The 23,509-nt window shown below is 42.6% G+C and overlaps 1 protein-coding gene across 4 annotated transcripts in view; it reads right to left on the bottom strand.

Moving 5' to 3' along the window:
* SEMA5A (semaphorin 5A) overlaps positions 1-23,509 on the bottom strand; it is a 392,963-nt gene that overhangs the window by 102,044 nt on the left and 267,410 nt on the right. For all 4 annotated transcript variants that reach the window (XM_079793136.1, XM_079793135.1, XM_079793138.1 and 1 more), the window contains 2 exons: positions 16,450-16,548; positions 14,650-14,863 (listed from right to left, as the gene is read on the bottom strand). In XM_079793136.1, coding sequence (XP_079649262.1) covers positions 14,650-14,863; positions 16,450-16,548 — 313 coding nt within the window. The remainder of the gene's footprint in view (positions 1-14,649; positions 14,864-16,449; positions 16,549-23,509) is intronic.

Here is a 23,509-nt window from a genome sequence, read left to right as displayed (position 1 = left end):
CTCAGACACAGAAATGCCCTAATAATCATCTTAAAAACCTCTAATAAACCGGTTTGATTCTTATTATTTTCCCTCTTGCTAAGAATTTTTCATTCAATCATCAAGTGTTTGAATATTATGATGCAATTAGAATAATCTTTATATACATAAAAGCCTAGCATGCAAATTGTCCCCTTAGGGGTTGGACCCAGAGACCAGGAGTCTGATCGCTTGCTATGACGTGCACTGACCACCAGGGGGCGGCGAAGAATGAAGGAAGGCCCCTGCCAGCAGCCGGCAGCCTGCCAGCGGGCAGCTTGAAGGCCCCGATGGGCCCTGATTGCCAGCCAGTCCTAGGGACCCTACCTGTGCATTAATTTTGTGCACCAGGCCTCTAGTATAGCAATAACTTCTGGTGTTCAAAATTAATGGAAAGTTACACACAACTACTATCCACAAGAACACATTTCAGGGACAATTAGTTTTGGGGGACAATTCAATTGGCCTTGTACTTTGTCAGAGTGCACCAATAGATATGTTATCAGCAGTACAACTACAAATATGTTTGGCTACAATATGACCCATTAATGTTAAGAGTAAGACACACAGCAGGCTCACCTCAGATCTAAAATGTAGGCACTGATTCAGAGGCTGGCATGAAGGAAGCACTGAGCACTCCACTAGGCTCTCCAGAAAGACTGAAGCTAGTTTTCAATCAAAGCATACATTCTCTGATCTCACAAAATTTTTAAATTTAATTCAATTTTACATTCTAAAAATGTAGCAAATATTCCAAATTGTATATGTAATGTGCTTTTCTCTTCAGTCCATTATGTTTTTCTTAAGTCATTTAAGAATAGCAAGTAATATAAAGAGAATTCTATAAGAAATGATTTTAACATATATACCGCCAAAAATACTATTAGGTAACTGTTGCTTTAAACGTGGATATTTAAAATATATATATTTACTGTTACAACATGCCTTTATATCCTGAAGAGAGGCTCACAAAACAGGAGGCTGCATACCTCTGACTGGTGTTTGTAGGCACATAAAGCAAAATGTTGGGGGAAATTTTGAAACTGTGTTTACTATGAGTCTCCAAAAGAGAAGTACCTCTGAAGCAGATCCCCAAAGCCAAAATACAGAACAAGTACAAATTATATTTGTCTCATAAAGGAAATAGGCTAAGTCATTTCAGAAGAGGTCCTGCACCCAGGCTCCTATAAGCAGGCTACAATTTGATCATTGCACGAAACACCAACAAAAAAGCCATCATCATCTTCAATATCAACAACAAACCTTATCTAAAAAAAGAGAAAGCAAAGAGAGGTGGTCCAAGACCAGATATGTCTAGCTCAGGATGACAGTAGCCAGGACATGTGGATGAGGCAGGAGGCAGAGTCCACAAGCTATATCAAACACTCTCCCAACCACTGTCTTCTGCTACTAACTTGGGGACAAGTAGCATGAAAACTACATAGTAAATATCTCTGGTATGTAGGAAAGTAAAAAGCTACAACGATAAAGGGACTGGTCATGGTTTCTTCCAGCTCAAGGTCAGGTCTAAGATTTAACAATATCTGTGGTGTGCTGCTGCTGCCCTGCCAGGCTCTGAGCTCAGAGCCCCCATTCACATGCTCATTAAACTGACAGGATTCATAGAGGTAAATGCTGGGCCATTCTTCCCGTTTCATAGATGAAGACAATAAAGCCCAGAGGTTTAATAATCTGTCCAAGTTCATACAAACAGCAATGGTGGGCAGGGCAGAGGTGCTGTCCTGAACCCAGAGAGTCTGACCTCACAGCCTCTACACTTATCTTTACCCTGTACTGAAAAACAATATGGGCTGCACAAGAACAATTCACTGTGTTAACAATATTCAAGAAGAGGATGTGGAATGCTGAACAATGCTTTAGAAACCTAAGTGTGGAGCAGGCTGACTCAGGATTAAGAAGAGGAGGGTTTCACAACCAACTAGACGGGACGATAAATGTCCAGAGGAAACTAGACTCAGCAGCTATTAGAAACATGGGGAACAACGCAGAAAGAAGAAAAGGCAGGAAGAAGACGCCAACAATCCAAGCAAGGGCTTATACATAAGAATCTTGTTGGGAAGTGATCACCCCAACCCCAGAGATGGCTTACCACATGGTGCCCGCCGTAGCCCCGGGTGCCCCTGGGTGACTGTCAGGGCGTCCATGTCATGCTCCATGTCCACACCACTATACCATCTCAGTCAGGATTCTCATGTCAGGAGGATACAGTCATGTGAAGCAGACTGGCCCACAGCTTCCTCTTTCCACAGAGAATCAATCCCTCATCTCTCTCCAAACCACCCTGAACCAATTTTACAACAAGGTGACAAAGTACATTTTACATAGACATGCTCAAACACAATCTCCTGCTGAGAAAACAGGGGAGAGAGCGTGTTTGGTGTGCAGTGTATGCTGTTCGTTAGTTCACCGCACATCACAGGTCATCTTGGGGGCTGAACTGCACGTGGGTGGACACACACCCTGCCACCCTGCAGTGGTCCTTCCGGAGCTGGCGGCTCGCTGGCAGAGTGACCTGCTGCAAACGCAGGCAGCTCCATGTCTTGGAAAGCAGAATCTTTTGAAACTCGGCCCACATCCTGTTGCTTTTCCAAACACAGCAAAAAAGCAGGAATAATTGTTGAACAGGCAGCCAAGTGTCTCTTGCAGTTACAGATATAAATCTGGAGGTAGGGGACGTTTGTGTCTCATCAGGCAGGATAATAAGATGCACATTGTTTCTCTTGCATTATTCAAGCTCTGTCTCTGGTTAAAATGCAATTCACCACCAACCAGTCTCTGTCACTCCTGAGTGAACTAAACAAGTCATACATCAGGCACTGAGTGATTACCTACAAGGAATGTCAGTGCATGAATGACAGATCAGAGGGGTCCTTTATTCATTACTATTATTAGAACTACAAAGGCATAGGAGGTGTGCTGCTAATTCAAAATAAAAACAAACCTGAGTGTACACCAGCTTATTATAAATATATGCTCAAAGCTGTTAATCTCGTGTTTGTAAAACGTATCGAGTGATGGATTACAGTATTCTGCTAAATATATCATGTTCTCATACGAATCATGTTTCAAGATACAAGAACTCTGATTTCACACCTTTACTTACGTAAGGGTAACCAAGCAGAAGTGAATACTGGCAGAAGATCCACAATATAAGTGAACGTGGGAAAAACCAAAGCATCAACATTGTTGAGAAGATTTTGACCAAGTAAAACCACCAGATGCTGAATATCCAAATCCACCCTTTTATTCTATATTCTTTCCATTCCAATGCCCACAGCATCAGCCTGGGGGTGCACCAGGTCCAATGGTTCATTGGCAGGACTGACCGGGTCACTGGTAGGCTCTTGATAGAGACCTATTTGTCTACATTGATGAGAATGGATATTAAAGACAAAAAGGAATTCCAGTTTCCCAACTCTATAGAAATCTTACTGGAATCAAAATCTATTGTAAATTCTTTTGCAAACAAAGGCCATTTTGTGATATGCTTGCCAAAGGCAAGTTGGCCAATGTCTGGCATGCGGCCTGTTCGGGCTGTGGCTCCACCCACCCCAGCCTGAAACTCCGGGCTGGACCACTGACATCCAGAATGCTCCTTCACACTGTATAATGATTCAGGGCATAGAAGATCTAATTTGCTATAGGGATTAAAGAGACGACTAGTAAAATTCTAATGAATGGTGGCTATAATTATTATTTCATGGTTTACTCTCGATTCCCCTTTTAACAATTTTTATTTAGTAGAACTTCAAATAATAATAAACATGGATATACAAAGCTTAAAGGTGATCAGAAATTAAGGAACATACATACAGCCACACATGCTGAGTTTTTAAAATAGCAAGCTATGCCACCAAAAGAAACAGAGTTAATGGAAACAATGCCTACATGTGACTCATAGTTAGCCAGTGACTTTCTGTTCTCTAATGTGTTGGTGTCAATTACTATCAAATTATTCCATCTATATATTCCTAAAGTTCAGACCCTTCCTATTGTGCACCTTGCATCCCTTGTCACAGCTACATGAAAATGTGCTGCAGAGGCTAACAAAGTAAACCTAATTTCATCTAGGTATCTATGATGAGTGGATAATTACACTAAAATTAAATTACATGAAGTACAATGCGGTAATGTGGTTTAAAAGCCATTAATGTATTTAAGTTATTTCCCTAATATTTCTTTCTAGTACTGGATAGATAGAAAGACAAACCTGTGAGTGTGTGTGTGTGTGTGTGTGTGTGTGTGTGTGTGAGAGAGTGTCTCTGTGAGCGACACACTCACACACACACCCACACAGACAGAAAGCATAGAGGTGTATGAATATATGGCTCAATACTTCCACCTACTGGCTGTATGAACTTAGTCAAGTTATTTAACAGCATAAATTTCCAGTTTCCTCCTTTTTAGGATGGTGGTAACAATGGCCAACATGCAGTAGCATTGTGAGAATGAAAGGTAACACATGCCAAGTGCCTGGCACTTGACTGCTATTCATCAAAATATAGAATATATATTTATTTAAATATATAAAATAATTTAAAAATAATACATATATAAATTATATATATATATATATATATATATATATATAAATTAACATAAATATAGACATTGGTAAACACATCACCAGTATTTACTATACTAGAGGCCCGGTGCATGAATTCGTGCACAGGTGGGGGTTGGCGGGGGGGGGGGGGTCTGGGAGGTTGGCCGGCAGCCCCACCCCTGATTGGGACGGGGCGGGTGGGGGGGGCGCCTGATCAGGGCTGGCTGGCCAAGGGGAGAGGCCACGGGCAGTTGGCCGGCCAGCCCCACCCCCAATCGGGGTGGGGAGGCCCATTGGGGCCCCCATCGGGCCAGTTGGCCACCGCAGTGCGCGTCATAGCAATCGGTCATTCCAGTCGTTCTGGTCGCTTAGCATATATATATATATATATATATATATATATATATATATATATACACACACACACACACATATATATGCCAAATGAGGGTCAGTGTTCTATTCAACAGATCTAGAAACAAACAGGTGAAGGGGCTATGCTATGGACAGAGACTTGATGCCAAACAGAATGTTCCCATGTCACCAGGAGCTCACTGACCACCCACTGTGTGGACTGTCCCAGGCACTGGGTATTCTATGATAAAGTGACAGACATGGCCAGTGCCCTCAAGGACAATATGAGCACACAAATAAGACACAGACTAACCAAGAAATTATGATGATGAGGAGGACAACAAGGGCCAAGGGGAGAAAGGTGAACTTGAGAATTAGAAAGGCGGGGATCAGGGAAAGGGCAGATATGAGATTGGGAAGGGGCCACCAGGCCAAAGAACTAGAGAAAGAGCAACCTGAGAGAAGACCCAAAGGGTAGCCAGGCATGGAACAAAGCCAGTGTCGGCACAAAGAAATCAATGGGATGGGAGTTAGGGGCCAGCCCAGCCACCCATAGCAAGGAGCTTGAATTTCAACTGCCACAGGAGAGATAAAGAAGAGCTTTAGAAAAAATTGTATCATCCAAAAACCTGTGTGTGTGGTGGTGGTGATGCTGGTGGGCAGGTAAAGGGGGAAGGGGTCACGCCAAGCATGTCCTTAGTAGTCATTGACACAGCAAAGTGAGCCTTGGATCCCAAATCCTTCTCTCCCTGAGCCCCTGGCCATTGAAAGAAAGCCATTGCCAAAACACTGGCAGAAGGACCAGAAACATGTTTCCAGGAAACCTGATTCCTTCCCTTTTCAAGGGGAATAGCCCTGTTGCAATTAGTGATTTACACGGATTTGCTGATTCGAGTAGGAGTGACTGGACCACCCAGACTTGCTATCTCCCTAAACGAGAACCGCCACTTCTGTATAAGCATAGCGCGCATCCTAGGAGCTCAAAGCTCTCACCCAGAATTCTCCTTCTCTTTGTGTCTGTAGGAGCTTCATTAACTGGCTCTTTGTCTAAATGTTCTAGCTCAAAGGAACACAGATACCCTTGTCCATTCTGCTCTCTCACCCCAGTGCAAGCACAAAGCCCCAGCAGCTCTTCCATTCTCCTGTAAGTGTCTACCATATCACACTTTCCCCGGCTCAATTAGTTATAAGTGATTTCACAACCATGCATTTCTGAACATTTTGCAAGCAGAAAAAGTTTCTAATTACCATGTTCATTTTTTTCCTGATTATATTTTTAATACATGGGTTCATTTCTTTAAAGAACTAATAATTTAACCTGTAAAATCATAATTCAAAACTTAGGGAGTTTTTTCATTGGAAAATTAAAAATTTAAATTAACTTGAATTCAAATATTTTAGAAATATTTAATGTCTATAAAGTATTTTTAAAAGACTAAGAGGAAAAAAGAAAGATTTATCTGAAAGGAGATACTGGGCTGCACCATTATACAGTTAGAATAAGTAAACTTGTATGTGAGCTTGGTCTTTGTCTATTGATGGGATCTGAGCCACACCAAGACAGAAGACAAAACACGGAAAATGAACTGCCCAATATGTGGCAGTGGATGAAAAATTGTGAGAGGTCACTGACGGAGAAAAAATAAAGATTAACGAAATAATCTGGAGACAAATTGACTGAAACACATAGAACTGAATTATCTTATAAAAAGATGGCAGTAGGATTTATGGGCCAAATTGTAACACTTTTGAGAGGAAAGAGAAAAACATTAATATTCATGCCAGGATGCCAGGAGCCACCTAGGACTGTCAGAGGGAAGATGCTTATGATGTCTAGGCAGTGAGAATGAAGCCATTCTCCTGAGTGGTTATAGAAGTACTAGTAAATTTTTACACAATATATTGTATTCTCTGTAATGGGGCATGCCTTCTTTGTGTGGATTTATTTTTGGGGGGTAGGATGCCAGTCTGTATAAGACTTAGTGTATATGGTTGGTGCCTTTGGCCTCATAATATCTTGGTGGGAGACGGAAGTTCTCATTTATCCATTCTCTTTTGAAATGTGCAAATTGAAATTCCAAATGACTTACTGGCAAGTATAGAGACTTCATCACAAGCCTGAGGGGATGCTGAGGCTCCCAAGTTGCAGGCATTCAGTGCTGGATGACCAAGACAGAGCAGGACACTGCGTTCAGAGAGCACCACAAGAATCGATGCCTCCGCATCACTGACCGAACATTTGTGCCCACAAAGGCTGTGTTAAATTAGCCCACAGGCTCTTCTGCTTTGGGTCGAATAATCCCAGTTTATTCCACCTCCTCTTATAAGCTTGTATAAGAAAATTCTTTCAACCATTTCCAAAGTTTCTATATTCCCCTTCCACCTCAGCTTGGGCATAAAAACATAGGCACAAGGAGAGAGTGATGGAGGCGAGTTAGGAGGCTGGTGATTCCTAGGATGCTGATAAACAAAGGGGAGGCCAGGAGCACACAGAGGGGCAAGAATTCATGGAGTGGGACCTGTTTTCAAATCCTAGCTCAGGTGTGCCCTGGTTCAGGTGGCTAATCCTTCTAACCCAAGCTTGCTCATCTGTAAAATAAGGACGATGCCATCTCCTGTGGAAGGTTGTGTGAAGGATTGCAGACAACATGTATATGGCGTCTCCCAGGCACCTGGCAAATGATAAACAGCCATGTGACTCCCCTCGCACCTGGAGTAATAATTGGAGGTAAGAGAGACGTCAACAGGTGCACACTCAGGCAGATGGTATGCAGGAAGATCATTTGTTTAAAATCTTTTCTGACCCTATGATGAAAATCAGATTTGGCTTATAACACAATTTTCAAATGCATCCATCCCAGACAAGATAGACAACCTGCCCATGCCCTCAGATGGGCTGGACGAAGGCTGAAAGTTAGAAAAAAACAGCTCATCATGCTGGGTTGCATGTCACAGGATGTAGCTCAGCATGCTATAGGTGCAAGACTCATCACTCAGCAAGTTTAACCTCCATGAGTTAGGTGTCAGACTTTACCCTTGCAGCTGCAGTTCTAAAAAGCTCCCACCATTTATGACAATAATGCTTGTTTGGTAAAATACAAAACTTGGCTGCTGACTATGCAATCTTATTTTAGTTCTGGTTTTACCAAGCTGCTTTTCTTTGATAAATACTCAAGCTTCCCTCCACAAACACAGTGGAGTCCCAAGCCCCACTTGTCTGTGTTTTTGTTTGTTCTGAGAACTCTGCTTTCATTGATGAATTTGCCGCTAGAACAAATGTCATCTGTCCAGAAAGTGCCTCACAGACACGTCAGGGAAGGCACTGTGTAGCCTCGGCCTAAAGGGCTCCCACCAACCCCAGGACAGAGCCCAACAAGGGCACCCGACCTGGCCATGCCTGGATCGCTGAAGGGCAGGGTCTGTCCCCTGCTCCACAAAGCCCATAACTTCGTAAGCAGAAACAATTTCTCCTGGCGTTAAGCACAGAGGGGCTTTTTCTCTCTCCAAATGAATTACCTTTAATCATTAGTGGGTTAATCATTGTATTAACTTTTAAGACTATTTAATGAGTGGATAAGATCATTAAAGTATTTCAAACCAACAGAATTTGAGATTGTTACAGTTATAAAAGGATGGCAGTAGTTTCCTTAACTAAAAGCATAGTAGCTCATAAAAAGTGACACTATTAAAATGAGAACCCTTGTGGATTTCAAGTGTCTTTGCCTCCACATGAGGTCATGGCTGGAATCTCAGAGAATGGAGGAAGCTGTGGAGTTCATCAGGACAACCTAAGAAAGGCTAACATTTCCGAGAGAGAAGAAAACAAGCAGGCTGCTGAGTGTTAATGAGATTATGTCTGTGTACATGTCCACACTGAGTTATTAAGGCTAATTTATGAATTAGCTTTTCTAAGTTCACACTGAGGTTTTATTCTATGGCAAGCATATAGTTCCCTCAGTCCCCACAAACTCAATTTGCACACTATTAATTTGGCACTGTCATTTTTTTTCCCTTTTCATGGGTTTATTGTTTCCCCAATTTGATTGCCAATTTCTTAAAAGGCAAGTTTTACAGCTTCTCTATTTTAAGCATCAGCCATTAAACATTTATTATCCTGCCTTACAATAGTCATTTACTAATGGTTATTAATAATTAGTATTTTAATGCATTAAAGCTGTTAAGGTACTTCTCTAAACACATAAATTTATTTTAAGAGTGATTTTTGCACAGGGGGAAATCTCATTTTAAAAGTTAGATTCATTACCAAACACTTAAACTCAACATTTCAAACCTATAGAACATTATCCAATTGATAGCATTGTTTTTGATAACTGACTGAATAAATAATAGCTGAAAATAGGAGTCCAAATAAGATGGTAAAAGGAAGATTTTTAAGTCTTTAGAACTGACTTAGTTAAAAATATACAAATCTTTTTTTGGGGGGGTGGGGGGTTTACAATTAATACAACATGTTCCCTTCACTTAACACAATCATTCATATTTCTGCTTCTTGTGAAGTGTGGTCATCTCTTATCCATTCAACAAATATTAATAAAGTTTCAGGTGTGTTTCAGGCACTAAGTGAGATGCTGAGCACACAAAGATGGCTCGCATGTAATCCCTGCCCTCAAGGATATTCACAAGCTTGTGCTGAAAACAAAGAAGTAAACTACTCATCTGTTAACTACTGTATTAAAATGATATGTATTGGAAGCTTTCATTCTACTGGAGATAAAGAGACAATGTACTAAAGAGCATGACAGCTAAGGAACAACCCTGAACATGAAGGAGCATCAAGAGTGCTAGGTGGAAGAGGATGTGATTTCAAATAAGGTGGTCAGGTGAGGTCCCATTGAGAAGTGGTATTTAAACAAGACTGAAAGGGGCCACCAGCTGGCCAGGTAGATTATGTGGGAGAAAGAGCTTTCCAGAATGAATAAAGGCTGGCCAGCTGTAGCCCATGGTCCAAATCCTACCCACTGTCTATAAATGAAGTTTTGTGAGCACAGAGCCACGAGTGCATGTGTGCACAGGTGATGTGTGCAGGCCTGCTATCATCACAGAGCCATGTGTGCACATGTGCACAGGAGATGTCTGTTGTCCTACTATCCTCACAGAGCCACGAGTGCATGTGTACATAGGTGATGTGTGCAGGCCTGCTATCATCACAGAGCCACTAGTGCATGTGTGAGCAGGTGATGTGTGCGGCCCTGCTATGATCACAAAGCCACCTATGCATGTGTGCACAGGCGACATCTGCTGGCTTGCTATGATCACAGAGCCACATGTGCATGTGTGCACAGGCGATGTGTGAAGGACTGCTATGATCACAGAGCCACATGTGCATGTGTGTACAGGCAATGTCTGGGGCCTGCTATGATCATAAAGCCACATGTGCATGTGTGTACAGGCAATGTCTGGGGCCTGCTATGATCACAGAGCCACATGTGCATGTGTGTACAGGCAATGTCTGGGGCCTGCTATGATCACAGAGCCACATGTGCATGTGTGTACAGGCAATGTCTGGGGCCTGCTATGATCACAGAGCCACATGTGCATGTGTGTACAGGCAATGTCTGGGGCCTTCTATGATCACAGAGCCACATGTGCATGTGTGCACAGGCGATGTCTCAGGGTCTGTTATGATCCCCGAATGGCAAGCTGTGGAGGATTAAAAGCCTAAGCCATTTCCTCTCTAGCCCTCTCTAGAAAAAGTTTGTTGGTTCTGAAAGAGAGGGAAGAGCCAGTGGCATTGCAACATTTAAGAGGCTGGAGCAGAGAGAGCAAGGAGTCTGCAGTGAGGACGCAGAAGTGAAGGGAGGCCAGTGGGTAGGCTGTGGCTTTCCCTGCAGGGAAATGCAGCTCTGGTAGGTTTTGATCAGGAGAGTGACCAAGAGCTCCAGTACAGCGGGGTAAGTACAACCATGAGCATGGCCAAGAGCAGATGAAAGACCCAACTGAGTCTGGGGGAAACTGAAACTTGAGCTGAAGTAAAGAGGAGCTGATACGAGGGAGTAGGCAAAATCAAGGGACATGAGGACAGCATAAATGCCATGTGCACAGGACCACGGTGAGGAAGGCCTGGTGCACCCAGGGAACGGCACACTTCCCCTCTAGAGCACCAAGGGTGTATGTGGGAATGTGGCCGGAGTCAGGGCTGAAAACACAGGCAGAGCAGATCACACAGGCTGGGAAAGAGAAGCAGGTAAACCTGAGGAAGGTGTCTATAGCCATCCCTGTCCTTCCTCTCTATGCCAGCTGTTACTGACAGCTGACGGCATGGCCTGCCACTCGGGTCATGTGGCATAGGTGCAGTGGTGCAGGTGGGATAGGACACTCGCTCAATGGTACACAGCCGTAGTGGTATAATAAAAATGTGTGCCTGAACTTGGGCATTAAATCCAAAGGACTCAGCATGCTTAAGGAAGGTTGTTTGAACTGTACCGGGTATTTATGTTGGTTTCTAGGAGGTGTGGTGGGCAGATTAGAGGCTTGGCAGGTCTTTACTCTGGGTTCGCTGAGTCCTGGCAGGACATTACCCTGGACAGACCAAAGGTTGGCCCTGAAGTTCTGGGGTCCTGAGAGGCTGAAGTTGCCAATGGGCCTGCCGTGCTGTGTACATGCCCTAAGTCCCGAAGAGACATTTTTTGTCACTGTGCTTGAGCCAAGCCTGCACTGTAGCCCTTTGAGGGAGTAACTCAAACACAGAATGGGAGGGAGGAGATCCACTCCAGAATGCTGCCTAAGAGACAAAAACCCTTCTCCAGAGGCCACAGGGCCAGGAGGGATGCAGAGAGCAGCAGTTTAAGGATAAGTATTGCATCCCAGAGCTCTGGAAAGCAGGAGGAGGAGAGGAGTAAACCAGTTCTGCCTTGGACTAAGGGGACCGACAATCACACAGCCCTGACATCACTGGAAACAAGGAAACACCATTGTCTGCTCAGAGTGAAGGTGATACGGCTGAGATGGGAGACTGAGGATGGGCAAAGGACTCACCCACAGCACAGGAAGGAAGACCACTATCATCATCAGAAAATAAGAGGCTGCAGTTAAAGATTTCAATACTGTTATAGGTTGAATTGTATCCCCCCACCCCCAAAAAAATATGTTGAAGTCCAAACCCTCAGTACATTTAAATGTGTAAATGGGGTGATTTCAGATATAATTATTTAATATGAGGTTATACTGGAGAAAGGTGGGTCCCTAATCCAATAGGGCTGTTCTTATATGAAGATGGCCACGTGAGAAAGTTCCTAGACATGGCAGAACTAAGGCTGTTTGCTTTAGCTTGTTTGAGTTTCTTTATTTGTTCTTGTCTCATTTAAGAAAGAAAAAAATCTGAGCATTTTTTATAAAAAGAGAGTGATCACCATTAGAGAGGAAGAAATTTAAGGCCATGGCAAAAAAAGAAGGGCTAATGAATAGAGCAACAATCTATTGAAAGAAAATTCTTCCAGAACACACAGCAGAAAGAACTGAGACAGGACGAATGGTCAAAGAGCAGATGGGGTACGACGTGTGGGTTCCAATTAGGCCAGTGATAATAGATGACTCCATACCCAGGCTCAGTGGAGGACGGAGCAGAGCGAAGTGGGGGACAGAGGCCAGAATCTGCCCTGGATGGAGAGTCAATAGGAGCAGAAAAACAGGGCCAGCCAGCCAGGAGCAGAACCAATATCGCAGGGTTCAGTCAAAGAAGGAATTGCCCCAACAGAAAGCAGGAGAGGGAATAAACAGTGAGCATGCAAGAACTGGCTCTCCATCTCTGCCCCAGGAGTCAGGGCCTCCCTGGTGTGGCCGGGGGAGGGGGTGAGGAGTGCTGCTCCGTGAGGAAAGCAGAGCCACTGTGAGCTGAGAATCTAAAACTTCCTCTGCTCAATAAATGATGAAGGCACACCTGCTGGACTGAGGTGCACAGTGGGTTAGCTCTCCATGGCCCTTGTTCTACCATCTGACTCTCATATGGAAAGAATTCCACCCAGAGGGTTAGGAGAATCTGACCATCTGATCAGCCTGTGGGTATCAGAGTCATGTGTAAAGAAACAGCCAGCGGATATAACTCATGCTCTGACCTGAATTGTTTTTCTAGGATATTCTTAAGGGTATCACTTGAGGGAAAAGAAAGAGACTGTGCTCCTAATTACTTTACACTTTGCTTTCGGCAAACTCTAATTGCAATGCCTTTGGGTGGGGGAGTTTTGATTTTTAACTGCAAACAGCTTGACTAGTAAAAATCAACAAATGGGCAGAACTTGGAGCTACAGGATGAAAGCTTCAGGGATGAAAGGGGACCTTCCATAGAGCGTGGATGGGTTCAGATGCAACCAGTTCAACAGAAATAATGTTAATGGAGAGAATCAAGTCACTCTTTGTCTGGGAAAATCAGCCCATGCCTCGCTTTGGAAGCACATAGTCATTCAACTTCCTGGAGAAACTTGATGAGAACATTTTCTTTTCTACAAAGGATTCTTCAAAAGGCAAACTGTGGTGGTTGGTTTGACTATATTATTTGACCAAATTCCTGTGCCGTGCTTATACATACACATACACATTCATAAACAATAGGTCTAAGTAGGTGGTTCTCAATCGCAAGCAATTTCTATTGTCACAACTGGGGGTGGAAGCATGTCATCTAGTGAGTGTAGGTCAGGGATGCTGCTAACCATCCTACGATATTCAGGACAACTCCTCCCCCACCCAAAAGATTATATGGTCCAAAGCTTTGATAGTGCTGAGGTTGAGAAACTCTGCTCTATTTAATTAGTGTGTCCTTGGCAAACAGCCAGTAAATCTTTATAGAACTTGAAGGCTCAAAATAGTAAATATGATCATGGCAATTTGAAGATTTCATCTTAGCACAAACTCTCAAAAACATGAGGGAATAAATTACATATGGTACACACGTCTATCGACAGCATTGCATTTGTGAGAGTGTATGTTCACAGTCACACATGAACATACACATAGACAAGGGGTGAATTTTGGCTGCCTCATCTCAGGACATGGTACAGAGCCAATCTCAATAGTGAGTGGGTAACCAAGTTCTAGCCCAAGATTGAAGGGAAGTCTTATGTGGCTCTTCTTCCACTGTCATATCCGAAGGCAGGACCAGAAGTTTCAGCAGTGAGTTTAGCCTGAGGACCAACCTGACTGGACAGGCTGTGGATGCAGAGAGACCAATGACAGCATTGGGGTCCTTAATAACTTCTGAACCACTGATATAAGCACCTCCAAAGATGTCTACCCTGATTTAATACCTTTCTTTTTAAATTGGTCAAACTATTTGGAGCTACCAGTAGCCGTACACATTCTTTTACACATTGTCTGAACGTTTCATGAAATGCGAGTAATTTCCTGTTGCAGATATATAATAAAGATGTTAATAGAAAATGCACATGAGTCTACAGATATCTTGGACATAACATCACATTTTCTAAATTATAAACATTACTATTGAAAACTAGCCTAAGTTTGATGAATATCAAATGAGTCCTATTCTCATGGTCTACACTGTAGGGACTATCACTGCTCTTTCTATCACCAAAGAGCCACGTGATGCCCTTCCACACGGAAGTAGCAAGCATGTTACATTTTGATTTCTTTAGAAAATATGTTTTTCTTTAGAAACTGTGACAGTTTGCTTTTGAGCACCATGTAACCAGGCATCACAGATACATGAGATGGGAAACAGGAGTGACTGTAGGACTTACCATTAAGCCACTTGGAGTTGTACTGGGCCGTGCGGAGAGGAGGCAAGAGGCCCAGACTTCGGTAAATGGCAGGATCCCGTCCGGGGAAATCCATGGCTGTAGCAGCATACAGTTCCCCGCTGGCTGTGAGGAGAGCCGTGGAATTGTGCTGGGGGCTGTAGGGACAGCGGGCCATACCACTGATCACATCATGGATCTCGGTCAGGTTACTCAACTGTGGGCGAGGACAGGAGAGAGAAACGGATTACCTTGGGCAAACCCTTTAATTCTGTTAATGCCTGGACTGCTAGGAAGCATGGGAAACAAGCTTTCTGGGGCTCATAACAAGACACGACCAACTTTCACGCTCTGCCCTTGATGAAACTGTGTGCTGTGGGCATGGTTTTAGTGTGCACGAATCAATCTCTCTCATCATCCCAACAGAGTAACAGAACCTCCTGTGAGTGAATGCTCACAAAATCTGAAGATTGTTGTATGTGGTTTCTATTCATAATGCATGGGCACTGCTATTCTTTCCACTTGAATAGACACAGGTTTCAATGCTTACAGAAATATAAACCACAATAAAAGTTCTGTACAATTTTATCAATATAAGTGAATCAGCATATTATGAATAGCCCAAAATGTGTTGATAGGTAAGGATGTGTGGATATTTATAGCACCATGTAGCCCAAATTTTCAAAACTTCATTGAGTTTTTAGAGAGAACCCCATGTCTTGCTGTCATCTGGGGAGAATCCAGCCTGTCAATCCCTGAGTGAGAAAAGCCCTTTGGGTGGTAAGGGAGTCTTGGGTCCACTTGTTCCCTCATTCTTTCCTGAGAGGCAAGAATACAGATGGGGTGGGGGACACTCAGAGCCACTGCCTGCTCTATGGGTAGATTTGTAGCCCCGTTAAGTTAGTCAAAGTCTTTATGCTCGAGACTCTCCTTTTATAAAAGGGGACACAAGGGTTGAACACCACAGTGGGTAGATGTGAGGATTAAATGAGTAAGTGGACAGAGGCCTCTTATAACAGGCCATGCACCCAGGGATCTCTGTGAAAATCGCTTCAAATCACCATCATCCTCCTTTATTTTATTTTATTTTTACAATAACTGGATGTTAACTCAAAAATAATGAAGCTGATGATAAATTCTGGTTTTGAGAGAAGTTGTGCAACCAGGAAATTAACCTGATGATAGTTCTCCATTATGTTCCCTGAGGAAGATCAAATGAATATCTCGCATTGGGAAGATGACAGGTTTGCTTTGATAACCCTGCTGCTCTCCTGGCAAAAGATGTGGGACTCTGAAAATCCCTGTCAGTAATCACAGCTTGATAGAAAAAGCATTGGTTATAACTACTTTGCCTAGAGTTCCAGTGGTTTGTTTCCTTGCTTTAACTTTTTGTCATGTTTCTTCCCCAATTTGTAATATCTTTGTTCATTCAGATTGTGGTTTAAGGCCACGTCAATACTTAGCAGTATCTCTAGAGTAAAGCAGAGTAAGAAAAAAGAACATGTTTATGATTAATGTTTAGAGTCACTGGTGGGGAAAAAGCTGGTAGAAATAGTTTCAAAATCTATTTAAATTTAATTATAAAAGCTATGGTTATTTCCAGTTCTTTATATAATTGAGAATTGTGATTAGGAGTAAATCAATACATCAAATATGTATTCAATTTGACAAAAGAGGTTTTTTGAATTAAAGAGCAACTTGTTGGAGAACAGAAATGCAAAAATACACCCTACACCCATGCTTTAATAGAAGGTTTGCATTTTCCTGGTATAAGTTTTGTCAACTCTCATCATGAAGCTGTACCGTGCGATTGCTGCAGACGGGTGTGAAAGCGTGGGTCCCACAGGTAAATAACCAGTCGCCAGCTACTAAAAGCACCCGGATGTAGTTCTGACATTCATCCTAAAAAATAAAAATATCACAAGAAATTCATTAACAAGGCCTCAGCACTATTAAATAATATGACTATCCATATGCTTGTTCAATAGGACATACTATATTCATTTAAAATCCCAGGACTTTTAAAATACCATATGCATGCTTCTCCAAGGAGAAGGCCACATGAGAAACTCCGTCTACAAATTAGAACAAGGTTTATGTTAAGTTCTCAAACTTGGTTACATACATAGCAAGACTCTATTATCACTTTTGATTCTTTGATGGACAAATAAAAATATAACTAACAAAAGAAGGACATCTCAAACATATGGTAGGAAAGCCCATGCTGAGAGGTGACCCAGAGCTGAATATTTCTTGCAGTTGCAGAGCATTCACAGAAAATCGGGTTCATGGGCATAGGAGTGCATGGACCGGAGAAAGCATTGACTGATCAGATACTCTTCAGGAGGCACTGTGCTGAAGGTCACAATCCAGGCTCTTAACAGAAAAATTAAAATCAAGGGCAACAACAATTACTTTAGAGTTGGCCACTTAAGAACAGCATATTCCTAATTCCAGAGGAGAGGGGAAAGAAAGAGCTACAGAAGGGCTTCCCAGAAGAGGTTGATACCTAACATAAATTTCAAAGGAAGAGGAGGATTTACTGAAACTCCCTGGAAGAGGTGTTATCTGACACTTGCAGGGTTTTCCTGAGCAAAGAAGAGAAAACACACTCCAGGCAGGGGAACCGCCTGTGCCAAGGCACACTGGCTAGAGAAACCATGGTGCTTTCATTGTGTATAGAAGAGGGAACACAAGCAGGGGAGCCAGACACAGGCCAGGTGTGCCGGGCTGACGAGCTTACATTTATTCTGATTGTGAAGGGACCCATGATATGTTGTTACCGCATGAAGTTCTGACCTGATCCGATGCTTGTGATTATAAGGCCACTGGGGAATCAGTGTGGAAGCTAATCTGGAGGTAGGGAGACTGCAATTCAGAGAAAGGAAGGGAAACCACTTCCATAATTCAGTCCCTCCTCATCCCAGGCCTGACTCATGCAGGAGGTGTGAAAAGGCAAAGCCCTGATCCAGGCAACCAACAGGATGTGGGCACTGACCAACCAGCGGATCCAAAAGATGACACAATGACTTGAATCACACATTGTCCCAAGTCAGGGAGATCTGGACTGAATAGCACAGCAATGTTCCTTCAACCAGGTGGCAACCCAGTATCCATGAAATGTTGATCTGTCACAGCTCAGTCTGCTTTGTGGGCTGGCTGTGAGGACGAAAAGAGCTATACTATTTGAATTTGCTTTCTAAATGTAAAGTGAGATATCAAGAGTAGATAAATCTCTTAATATTAGAACTAGCAATAAAAGTGACAAATTATCATGAGGTGCCAACCTGAAGACACTTCAACTGAAGAAAGAAAACCACAGAACAAAAGAGCTAGAGTAACTGTCAGAAGAATTAAGAAATGAGTGTAAACAGTAGACAGTAAGTTGGGTGAGAAAGGTGCACCACATGGGAAGGTGTGTTCTGTTTTGTCTTTATAACTGGGGAGAGGGCAAGAAAGTTCTAGAGAGAAAGAAAAAAGCAAGACTTTAAAGAACCTTATCATCATCCATTCCTGAGCATAGGAGGTGGGGCTCCCACCTCAGGGAGCAGAGGGCACAGAGTTTGCAAAGATGAGGAGGAAAACACAAAGCCTAAGCTTGTCTGAGGGGGAGTCCAAAAAGACCTTGGAGAACACAGGGCCAAGAGGGCTTGACACATTAGCAGATAAAACAGACACAAAAATGCCACCAGAATAAAGAATGGGATGGAGAATTGCACAGAGGAGAGAGGTGGGGATTTTGCTTTGTTTTCTGCTGCTGCTTTTAGAAGTTTTCCAAGAATGAGTCAAGATGTTGTTTATTTTTTTGAAGCAAGAGACTGACTCAAGATAGAAGTGTGCTAGAGACAGTCCCTGTTAATCACGGAGAAGGTCAAGGGTAAGATATTCCAAGAGAATCATTCAGATGGAAAAGATGGGATCTCAAGGCTGAATGCTATAGACCTGGTGAAGAGGAAGCAAGTGCCTCTTATCAATTATGGGAAGGCAAACAATGAAGATAACACAGGTGGTGTTTATCTTAATCTCCCCCCCAAAAAAAAGACAAAGTGAAAATAGAACTTTAGATCCTTAACATTCTGAAGGCCTATCACAAACTTGAGAAAGAATCAGAAGATGGTTAGGGGGTGTCATAACCAGGATGTAGCTTTGTGCCAGGGAGGAAGGGCAAATCCAACTGGTGATTTTTTTTTTAATCTTGAAAAAAGTAAATGAAGGAGAAAATAATATTATTTCAATTAGCACAGAGGGTTTCTGTTTGTTTGTCTGATTGTTTTCGTAAAGCCTATTCTGGTCATCAGAATCATGTGAGGATACAATGGGTGGTTCTTCTATCTAAGGAGGGTCATGTGCCCGTGATGAGCTGACCCTGCTCAGTGAGTATGCAGCAAGGGAGAAGGTAAATGCCAGGCACCAGGACGGTCAGACAGGGAGGTCTGTGCAGTCCTCTTCTAAAAGGATGGAGGACCCAGCCCTATGGAACCCAGATTTGCTTATGATAAATGGGATCATGTTCAAGATGAATCCAGGATGCAAGGTCCGATGGAACACGATGTCCTACAAGAAAACTTTTGGAGGAGGTTGGTATGTTGTTTCTTCCTGCCAAGAGCTCAACTCATTTGCCCAAAAGATTGGCTCAGCTCATCTCAGACCCTTCCTATTCTTCCTCACTTGGAAGTTCTCTTTGGTAACTTACAAACTGCCCCCAGACTGATTCTAGAATGAGTAAATATTAATCTTAGATAAAGAAATACATTTGAAATAATAAATCCTTGGTTTTTTGTTTTGTGTTTTTTTGTGTGTTTTTTTCCCAAGAGAGATTGGAGCAAGTTCAAACAAAACATAATGTAAAAACATAAAAATGGGAGAAAGTGGAAGTACTTAGCTTTTGAGCAGAAGATATACTTAGCAACGAAGAGTCAAAATTAAGATTGAGAAAAATGGTCTGTGTCCCAGGCTTTGTAATAATTACTCTCTTAATGGTGATAATCCTAGACTCAAGTTTGCCTATAGAAAATCTCCTGGTAAACCTCTTTGTCAAGCTCTGCTACAAATGTGGGCTTCATATGGATTAGCTGAACTTGCTAGGCTACATGGAATCACCTTTTTTAAAAGTATAGACATAATATAGAAGCCCCTTTAGGAGATTCTGTTATAGGTTTCTCTTACAAATCAGCTTATCTAAATGTCTTTGCTTTTTTTTTTTTTCTCATCTAGGAATTTTTTTCTTCCCTTTATCGCATCTTCAAAATGGTTGAAGGGGATTTAATGACTTCTGGTTTTCCAAGAAGTCATAGTGATCATGGAAATTCCAAGGCCACTAGCAGCCTGCCACCACATGGCTTCTGTTGTTGATAATGAGAGCCATCTATCTACATTTTGATAATACCACTTGGACATTAAAATGACCCATGTGTGCCTGCATTCTTGCAAGCTGGTCAACCTGTCCTTGACTTCGAAGCAATTTTTATTTGAATTGATAGCCGAGATGCATAGTTGCTGACTCACTGAGAGCTTTAAGATGAGACTGGCCAAGGCTCATTCCGTCTCAAGGACATATGGTCTGGCCCCGGAAGAGAAAACACATGTTTTAGGATCATCTTCTTAATGAATTAACTGGTTTTGCCTTATAGCATTTCATCATTTTCTTTTTGAACAGTTATGTTTTGCTTGAAGAAAGACTGTAATTGTGTAGAAAGATTAACTGCAAACAAGGTAGATGCCTCAGGAACAGCCAGCCCATCGCCAAACCCATCAATTTTAGGGAGGAGCGGGGAGGGTCAGGAGCCTGACAGCCTTTATGTTAATCACAGCGCTCCCACTAAAAGCAGTGTCTGTCTCTTAATGAGGCATTACCTGTGTGAGCATCCAAAGTGAGCATCCGAGGAGCAATTCAGAGTAATTGCATGTGCCTTTTAGGTCCAATGTACACCAACCAAAGTCATGATTACCAGATAGATCTTAAAAAACCATATGATCCAATCGATATAAATATATACACACAAATGTATATAAAGATATATGTGTGTATTTCCAATGTATAAATGTGCATGCAAATTATAGAAGTATATATAAATACAGGGGTTGGCAAGAGTAGAGCTGACTTCAACCTCCTCAGGATACAGTGGGGCTAACCCAAGCAGGTCATTGAAATTCAGCTTTGTTTACTGATTTTCAAATACTAGGAGAATGTGTAAATCTGGGGTGGGGAACATCTGGCCCTCAGGCCTTATAAGCCTACAAAATCATTTGGTCTGGCCCTGCAAAGACAACCGCAGGTGGAACTCAAAATTCAATAAATCTAGGATCTTTTTTCATAGCAGCATATATTTATATTAAGTGAATTATCTTCAGCGAATGATGTTATAAATATCCAAATGGCCCTTGGCAGAAAAAAGGCTACCCTTTTTTTCTGGTATAATTGATGAAGGTCTGCAATTTGAGCATTTATAAGATTGTACCTAAGTGCACTGTGCCATTGTGACATTCTTTTGAGTTAACAAAGCTATTGCAATAATCATAACCTGCATGTCTTTTTCCATACGAACAACTGTAAACCTACTTTTTGCCCACCCCGATATACATATAGAGATATAGAAGTATGTTAATCTATAAACATATATCTATGTATATACACAGATTTTAATAAAATTATATTATGTTACATAACACAGTGTATTAATAAATAAAAGTGTAATTACTATCTACATTAATAAAAGAGTAAGATGCAAATTGACCATACCTTTGCGATGCCCACCAGCCAATGAGGAGTGAGTATGCAAATTAACCCAACAAAGATGTCGGGTTAATTTGCATATGCAGGCGCCCAGCTGCTGGGGGCAGGGCGGGATGCAAGTGTTCTGCACCGCCCCAGCTGCTCTGGGCCTCTGGGCAGCGTGGGAAGGTGAAAAGGCGGCTCAGGACTGGAGCAAAAAGGCGGCTCCAGCCAGAGCGAAGGCGGTGCTGGCAGCCACGGGAAGGAAGGACCATTCTTGCATGAATCCTCGTGCATCGGGCCTCTAGTATTTATATAATGCGACTATTTTAAAAGAAGTTGACTCCATGGGAAACTTGCTTGGGAAGCTCGATATGAAAAAGAACAAAATTTGGCATGCGTAACCTGCACAGGTTGTTAGTATCTCACCTAAGGAATCCTCAATTTTTGCAGCAATTATTCAGGAGAAAGGCAGGCCTATAGTTTGCCACAGGCACTGGTTAACTCCTAGCCTTCCAAATACTGGCAATTCAGGTGAAAATGTCAAGTTTCAACCCCAGTGGCACCAGATTCCCAGGCAGGATGGTGTCTTTGCTCACTCAGGTGGAGTGTAACTCTTTACTTACCCAAGTTGACAACTCCAGAGCAGGACCAAAGGGTAGAGCAGGGGAACAGTACACAGAGCCCTAGATCCTAATCAAAACTCTCCCACTGACTAGCAAAATAATTCTAGGAACTTGGTGTTGAAAGTACTGACATGAGATCATGAACAAGAAACTTTTGAAAATTATAAAGTGCAACATATACACAAAGCAGCTCTTTCATGCCCATAATCACCAGTTGTGTTTCTTTTGTCAAGTTCCTAAAGGTCATGGTGGGAAGGGCTTTGGCTCAGACAAAACAGACAAGGGACTCTTGTTAGATCACCAGAGAATGGACTATTTATGTTTAAAATAACATTTGTGGAAAAGACATTTAAATAGCTCTCAAAGCTGATTTCTATAATGGTCTTTCAAAGGGAACTAAATACAACAGAATTTATTATAAGAGGTTTCAGAATTCATAAAAATAGATTTCCCCCCTTTTAATACATGGAATGTTTAAGCCATTGCAGCAGAGTCACCCCCTTTCTCCAAAGTGAGCTGAAAATTGTGTACATAACAAGGCATCAAACCTCCGGAAGAATGAGCAGGCCCAGTGCTTTGCTTCTCTTCTAAACAGGCCCAAAGCAAAGATGTGGCGACATTTTCTTGACCCTGATTCCCTCAATTGTCACTGAGATGGACTATATGTGAACCTCGGTCAATCCCAGAAGAGCAAGAGAAAATGTGTCATCTTCCTCTCCCCTGCTCTGCAGCTGCTGAGGAAGGCTCTCAGGGAGGAGTGAGTGGGTAAGGGCTGCCACCCCCAGGCCCAGCCTGGCCACCCTCCACATTCCTGGTGGGAAAACCCATTGTGTGGAGCAGCACAGACCGCTTTTCTTAGCACAGGAAAAAGGCTACTTCAGTCAGAATGGCTGGCATTTTTCTCATTTTTGAGATGTCACATTGTCCATTATTCTTTTTATTTTGGGGGGGCAGGGACACTTTGTAATTCTGCGTCAAGTTTCATAATACTACCACAAAAAGAAAGTTATGAAACAGTTGAATTCTCATTTCTAAATTCATGGCTACAGAGAAAAGTCTGACTTCCACTCCCCTCAACCACTGTTATGTTTTAGTCAAACTGATTTAGAGAATGTTTTCTGATTTGGCTCCTGGCACTGCCAGAACAGGGAAATTTGGGGTGCCTGAATTTCAAATTTAGGGGTTAGCTCTTAGGCAGGTGGCATTTGGCCTAAGCTGCTGCTTTTAAGTGGGGCTGCCTTACTGCCTCCCCATCTGTGCCCCAGGGGTTGGGCTTGGGTCTCTCCTCTTCCCTCTTTCTAGTTCCTAGAAATAGAGCCCTGGCCGGGTGGCTCAGTTGGTTGGAGCATCATCCCATACAACAAAAGGCTGCAGGTTCGATTTCCAGTCAGGGCACATACCTAGGTTTCAGGTTCGATCCCCCTGGTCAGATCCCCATGTATGGGAGGCAACTGATCAATGTTTCTCTCTAACTTTGATGTTTCTCTCTTCCTCTCTGTCTCTATCCATCCCACCATCCCTCCTT

Source organism: Cnephaeus nilssonii (genome assembly GCF_951640355.1).
Source record: "Cnephaeus nilssonii genome assembly, chromosome: 2".
NCBI classification, from domain to species: Eukaryota; Metazoa; Chordata; class Mammalia; order Chiroptera; family Vespertilionidae; genus Cnephaeus; species Cnephaeus nilssonii.
This window is presented reverse-complemented; position numbering and strand designations above follow the sequence as displayed.